The 7,410-nt window shown below is 36.4% G+C and overlaps 2 protein-coding genes across 2 annotated transcripts; both read right to left on the bottom strand.

Moving 5' to 3' along the window:
• Positions 1–1,548: 1,548 nt before the first annotated feature.
• LOC119191196 (slit homolog 1 protein-like) lies at positions 1,549–3,806 on the bottom strand. Its single transcript, XM_037445094.1, has one exon. It carries the CDS (start codon positions 3,781–3,783, stop codon positions 2,035–2,037), a length of 1,749 nt encoding a protein of 582 aa, XP_037300991.1. The 5' UTR covers positions 3,784–3,806; the 3' UTR covers positions 1,549–2,034.
• Positions 3,807–4,112: 306 nt separating this feature from the next.
• On the bottom strand, positions 4,113–5,316 carry LOC119191197 (leucine-rich repeat-containing protein egg-6-like; the record flags this gene model as incomplete). Its single annotated transcript, XM_037445095.1, is given in 2 exon segments — positions 4,113–4,196; positions 4,199–5,316. Coding segments are annotated over 2 exon segments (903 nt in total).
• Positions 5,317–7,410: the final 2,094 nt, after the last annotated feature.

Consider the following 7,410-nt stretch of genomic DNA (forward strand, 5'->3'; position numbering starts at 1 on the left):
TTCAAATGTTTTTACTTTTGACATTTTCGTCTTAGTGAAAAATAGACTCTCAATGGCGTCGTTGTATCTGCATGTTTGTCGTATGATGAAACAGCCTCCCACGTTATCTGGAATGCGAAGGTGTAGCTGCACAACGGGCTGAAATCTTTGGGTCACTCCGAGAGACCTGTGGAGGAACCAGGAAGATCCTGCGCTTCTGGAAGAACTTGGCTGACCCATAGCTGGCATATCACGCACAACGGCTCGACCTACAACAGGCTAAGTGTGGAAAAAGCAACTCCTCAACATAGAATATAGGCGTAGTTGTGTTGCGCTCATGGTACGACTATCGTGCTGAGGTGTTCACCTATGCCTACCCATGAAAAAGGAAAAAGGTGTGATGCTATTTATGTATATTATGTATGTATGTCAGAAGTAGATTCAACCAAATCTAACGCAAAGAACTAAAACGTCATGAGAAAGAAATTTTCGCAATTTCGTTTACTTGAACGATATAAATATTAGTTTTAAAACCAAACTACAGAGGTAATTTTGAAAACAATATGTGGAACTAATCTGGAGGCATATTCTTACGATTGAAGAACAATTTTCCAAATCGAAGAAATTACCGAGTTCTGAGGCAACAAACATTAAAAGAAAATAATATACGTCGGTTTAATAACCTCCCCCTCTTTTTGAAGTCGGTTAAAATAAATTATTACTTAATTATTTAAATATACTTAATACAATTTTTTATATACCAATTTACGCGGCTACGCATTGGCAGTGGCTTATGTTTAAGTTTTGGTTGAGGTGTTCTATATTTTACTTATAATTGTTGCGTGAATCGTGAAAAAATTAACATTATGCCTGCCTGCGGCAATAACAAGTTATTTGAGTTATAAAATCAGAATGACTATACACAACTGGGGCCTTATTCTCTATCCCGCACGTTATTTTGACAGTGGGTAACAAGCACGTAACACAACGCATCATGTTTAGGACTATAGAAATTTGGCTTACAGAATACCATTCCACGCACATTTCTCGAAGATAACAAGACACGGCCGCGTTACGCGTTTACACTATCGTACAGAATAAGGGCCCTGTTATTAAACAGTTACACACAATGCAGTTTGCTTGGAATCTGTCGAAAAATACACTACACGACCACATGCTCTTTTATTTGGAATGTTTTGTAGGATAAATTTTATATTCGACCGGACACCGACCACCGTACACAAGGTGTTAAAACCCGCCATAGTGGCGCACGTAAGTGTGTTGCGTTCCGGGATCATGTGTATATCCTGTTCCAACAGGCCGGCATATTTGTGTCGACAGTCGAGGGGTAATCATCTCTCGTCAGTCGACATTCTATTGGACCCCACTCCACTTACCATTAGGTACAGTGGAGTCACTTTACCGTGTACTCTCTATCCTGTTTGATTAATTTAGTTAGGTGTTGAAGACAGATTAGTGAGTAGCTCTATTGCTTTGTGTAAAATGTGTGCCAGTGCCGACCTGGTTAAAAGAGCTGAAGTAGCCGATGGTTTTGGAAAAAAAACACAATTCTCAAACAAACATTTATTATAAAGCGACTCATGTTAGTACTTATATAACCTACTTACATTGATAGTCGAAGTTAGGCTTCAAAAGGAAAAACTGATGAATCCATAAAAGTCGCAACACGGTCAAATAATAATAGTACATAAATGAATTCACATTTATTTTGCATATTAAGTATATAATTCTTTAGTAATTCATATTATTATACTAAAACAATATATAACCTAAGTTCTGTAATATATTCTCCACTTTAGTACTACGTATACAATATTATATCCCAAAAATATAAAACAATTTAAAAACTAAATATTTTATATTACTATTTCTTTTATAATAAGCTATAATCTAATACGTTTGTTCGCTATCTCTGTCTCTTAAAATATTGTCTCAAGGTAAAAAGTAAAAAACTATTTAACACTGGTTGAATAGCATTTTGGCTATTAGTATGAAAGTCGGACAAAATGCAAATGTTTTGAAACAAGTAATAATTCATAATGCCGAGTGTTCCATAGCTCCCGGAAGCTCACGAGTACTTATAGACAAACGATTTCTTATAAACATACGTGATTTATAAAATTTATATAAAATTATACACACTAATATTGAAAGAATTAACGCGAGGCAAGTTTTTGTGAACAACGATTCGGTTTGTGTATGGGATTCAGTAGCAACATACTTCTCGTGTTTTGGCGCGTCATTTATACGCATAGAATTTATCTCGGAGTTTATAATAGCAATTTTTTTATTCATCTCGTCCATTTTTTCTTTTCCCTCAGCTATAGAATTTTCAAGATCACTTTTTACTGCCTCTATATAAGGCATGAGCGATTGGCTTCCGTTTTCTTTCACGGGTGTGTAAATTGCATGCCAGTGCGTAGAGAGAAATTTTGAAATTTTTCCTAATAGTGAATTAGTCAGGTTATTTTCATTAAGTATTTGAGAGGTAATATTACCCACGTTAGATTCAAATCTGTAAGTGTTATTTGCAATTTTTTCAATTGTATTCGACATATTCAATAATTTGGAATTATTATCTTCTTCATATTTTGTTTCCTCCCTTGGTTGCATGTTAGTGTCTTTGTTTTCAGTGATTTTATTATTTCTTAACAATATGTCTCTAATATCAATCAATATTTTGTTACCCTCTTCATTATCATGTTTATCACTAAGCAACGCGGTGTGAGCTTTGGTGTTTCCGTTACAAATGACCCCGTGAATATTGTCATAGTCACTTGTCTCTTCCAATTTAATTGCCGTTATCTCAAATGGCAAGTTTTTATCTCTTAAATTGACCAGCAAGTCACAAGGTATTGGATTTTCTCCAATACTCAAGGTACTTAAGCTGGTACCCAAGAAAGCTTCAGCGTTTATTGTTTTTATTCTGTTATGGTCAGCTATTAGAACACTTAAACTACTTACTTCGTAAAATCTTTCATTTTGCAAGCTGTCGATTTCATTGAATGACATATCTAAGGTATGTAAATAGGTTAAACGACGAAATATCCCATAACCGAGAGTGGTCAAAGCGTTATGTGATATATTTAGTGTATGCAACAGTGTATTATCCAAAAAAGTCCCTGGTTGTATAAATGTAATTTTGTTATAACTCACATCTAGTTTTCTGAGAGTTTTTAAATTTGCAAACGATGTAACATTCAGCTTCACTATATTGTTATTATTTAACACAAGACTGTCAAGATGTGTTAATTGTTGCAGATTTAATGTCTGTGTAGCCTTTAGTTTCGCATAAGAAATGTCTATAGTGAATATTGGAATATTGCTAGCGTATGTTAAATTAAGTGCACATGTTATACCTTTCAAATAGAGATTGTTTAAATTATAATTTGTGCGGACAGCTGACACGTTTAAGTTCAAATGTGGATTGTAAGATAAATCTAAACTTCGTAAATCTTTCTGATCAGTAAATGCGTCATCGTCTATATTTAATAGATTGTTATTTGAGAATGATATCTTAATTAGATTAATAAACCCGCGCAGTGTGTCCTTGCCAATGATGGTTAGACGATTTCCATCCAGAAACAAAGTGCGTAGACCAGTCAATTCAGTAGCATTAACATTAAACACGTCTAATTGGTTGAATGAGAGATCTATCGATTGAATAGCACCGGTTTTGTGGAAGGCATTGTATTGCAGCTCATTAATTTTACTATAGGACACATTCAGATCTCTAAGCTGTATCATACTCATAAAAGAGTTGTTACAAATGGCGGTCAACATACTACGAGATATGTCCAGACTGGGCAAAAGAATTTAGTCCTTCAAACGTGTTTTCTTCTAACGCTCCACTTAACGGATTGTTGGATATTTCAAAATTTGTTAATTCCTTTAACGACTTGAATGAATCTGTGTCTAAATGAGAAATATTATTGTATGAAAGATCTAAGAACTGTAGTGAATTTAAATTGTGAAAGTATTCGAATCTCACTTCAGTTATATGGTTATTTCTTAACAACAGAGATTGTAAATTAGCAAGATCATCTTTGTTGAAGTCTAAATTTGTAATTCTGTTGTGCGATAAATCCAGTTCATACAAATGTTGCGGTAATTTAAAAACAATTTTTAGATAGTGACTGTATATTATTATTATTAAGAAGAATTTTTTGTACATTTTCCAACCCGAAAATGCGTAATCTTCTATGGTCGACAATTGTTGATTGCCTAAATCCAGCTGTGTTACATATTGTAGACCTTCAAAGGTACCCCTTACAATTGACCCCGTTAAGGCATTATCTTGTATTAAAAATGAGGACACAGTTTTCCCTTTGAATATTCCTCGTGGTAGTACCAAAAAATGGTTCCCTGCAAGATTAATTTCCTTTAAATCGTTTAAGTTTGCAAACATCTGTTTAGCTATTGTCTTCAACTGATTCCCGCTCAAATCTAAACTCGTTAATAAATTCATATTATCAAATGCGTTTGCATCCAAATTTGCTATCGAATTTGAACTCAGGTCGAGGCGCTTTAAATTTGTTAGGCTATCTAAATCCGACCGTTTAACTTCGTATAATTTGTTATTTTTAAAGCTGAGTGTTATTAATTTACTAAACCTAATAAGTGAAGAATTGATATCGGAGATTCTGTTATGCGTCATATTTAAATACAACAAATTTTGACAGCCTTCGAACGTGATTGGGGTTACAGCGTCGATGTAATTATACGAAAGATCTAGGTATTCTAATTCCCTAAATCGATGGAAGATAGCGTCAGGTAGGCTTACTAAATAATTATGTGACAAATCGATATGTGTCAGTCGTTCATAAACATATTCGCCACTTGATACATCAATTTTTTTTATTATGTTATTGGATAAATTAATGCTAGTTAGTGATGGGAGTTCGTTCGTATTAGTTAATTTAGCAATCGCTAAATGATTCGAAGATACATCCAATGTTGCAAGATTTCGCATTGCAATCAAATTTGGCTCTTGTATATAATATTCATTATGGCTCATATTGAGAGCGATAATTAGATTAATAATATTTGTATCAATATTGTTAAATTGTTCCATAAAATGATTTCTCTCAGTGTCTATAATCTGTAGCTTTATGGGTACGTATCCATTATAGGAATGGTGTGGGCAGTTAATCCTATCTATGTCATATTCCAAATTCCCAATTTGGAAGCTGTAAATTGACATATCACATCGAGAAGAATAAAATACGTCATAAACACAATCTTCACTATCAAATATACGATCACAGCTTTGAGAAACACCCGTTGCCACTAAAAGCGATAGAAGAACTGCAACATCTGTAAAAAATTAAATATGTGTTAATACATACATCATTCATTTTACTCTTTTCAAGAAGGAAGCCTACCATTTATCGAAAACTCCGTTATGACTTTGCCCTACTTGGAGATAAAACCTGAAACCTTACGATGGCAGCCGTGCTGCGTCCGCAAAATACGCTACCAAATAATTAAACACGTAAATAAGTTTATGACAAAAAACAGCACTTCATCAACAATAAATTCTTTTAAATTATAACTTGTAATTTTATATGGCTACTAGATTTTGCTGGCAACACCGTATTAGTGCCTTATATACCATAAGCATTTTTAAGCAATCCATATATATACAAATCACGCATTTATCCTCGAAGGGGTATGCAAATGAAAGGGACCTATGTTTGCCAAGGGTCTTGGCATAAAGTAGGTGCCTTTCATTTGCATCTTGTCTTTCCGTCCCATAATATGATAGGGGCAAGCATATCACCATATCGAGCACATATTCTAGACTCCGGACTGATATTGAGCAGAAAAACCCAAATATCACTGCCTGACCCGGGATTCGAACCCAGGACCTCAGAGCGCTGCCGTACCGCGCATGCAGTAAAACTACGCCACCTAGGCAATCATCCATATAAGTAAATCAGAAATATTAATCCATATAACATAACCATTTATTATAATAATAATAATATCAGCCCAGTATTATATACTTAACTTAACTCCGCCATTGTCGGTCCCAAGCCCGAATGCAAAAGGAGGAGGGTTGGAGATGGAGAAGACTTGCCCACCCGTAAAACGTCAACGCCGAGTCTCGGGCGGTGGTAAATAACCCGATTACTCCGTGGTACTGCGGAGCGGCAACCAGTGGCCATGAGGACCTAAATTTCCTCAAATACTGACGTGGAAGGAAACGGGAACCCACCACGATTACTTTTCCAAGAAAATTCATCATGGAATCAAGTAATAGCAAGGAATGTAGTATGTCATGTGATCCGACTGACGCTCGGCGCTTACCGGTACCCGGGCCGGCCAGTGTGAAATTGGTTACCGAAGACAATATGACTGATCAAATGACAAACAGTAAAAATCTCAAGAAGCGGCGACGTCTCGCAACCCTCAGAGAAGATCTCTATACGTCTGCAACACAGAATAGGCACATGGAATGTGAGAGGGCTGCTGGGACCTGGAAAGTTACAAATTGTTGAAAAAGAAATGAAACATCACCATCTGTCAATACTAGGCTTATGCGAAACGCACATGCGCGGCCAAGGTCATTTCAAGACTGCTTCTGGGAACACTATGTACTTCTGTGGTCCCGAAAACGAGAGCAGAAGTGGAGTCGCGTTCGTCTTACCGCCACATGTTGACAAACATGTTCTAGGTTACAATGCCGTAAGTGACAGGATTATAACACTTAAGTTGAACACCAAGCCGTGCATCCTAAATTTGATCCAGGTTTATGCACCTACGGAGGAGTCCAAAGAAGAAGTGAGCGACAGTTTTTACGGCTTCTTACTAGACGCACTTAAGGCAATACCAAACAGGGAAGTCACTATGATTCTTGGTGACTGGAATGCGAAAATTGGGAACACATCATCAGACGAGCACTTAAGGAGTGTTGTTGGCAAGTTTGGTTTAGGCATGAGGAGTACACGCGGAGAAAAACTACTCGATATGTGCATTGATAAGAAACTAAGCATAATGAACACTTACTTCCAACATCATCCACGCCGTACTTACACCTGGAAATCCCCAGGTGATCGTTATAGAAACCAAATTGACTACATCATAATTGACGCTCGCTGGCGATCATCTGTATCAAACGTAAAGACCTTCCCTGGTGCAGATTTTCACTCCGATCACAACCTATTGGTGGCATGGTTTGGTCTACGTTTCAAAAACATACGTAAAGTTTCGCAACCCAAACCAAGACAGATTGACCCAATCAAGCATTCCATTTTCAGAGAGATGGTAGAAGCTAAACTGTTGGAAAAAAGTCAGAGTTGCACTGAACCAAATGCACAGTGGGAAGAATTCAAGTCTACTGTGCTTGATTCCCTAGAAAAATGTCAGCCTTCTAGAAAGGAGCCTAAGACCAACATATGGCTATCT

This window comes from Manduca sexta, unplaced genomic scaffold (assembly GCF_014839805.1).
Source record: "Manduca sexta isolate Smith_Timp_Sample1 unplaced genomic scaffold, JHU_Msex_v1.0 HiC_scaffold_1173, whole genome shotgun sequence".
Lineage (NCBI taxonomy): Eukaryota > Metazoa > Arthropoda > Insecta > Lepidoptera > Sphingidae > Manduca > Manduca sexta.

Bases quoted from the DNA above. Each gene is read 5' to 3' on its own strand.
- LOC119191196 (XM_037445094.1), bottom strand. From the start codon at position 3,783: ATGTTGACCGCCATTTGTAACAACTCTTTTATGAGTATGATACAGCTT.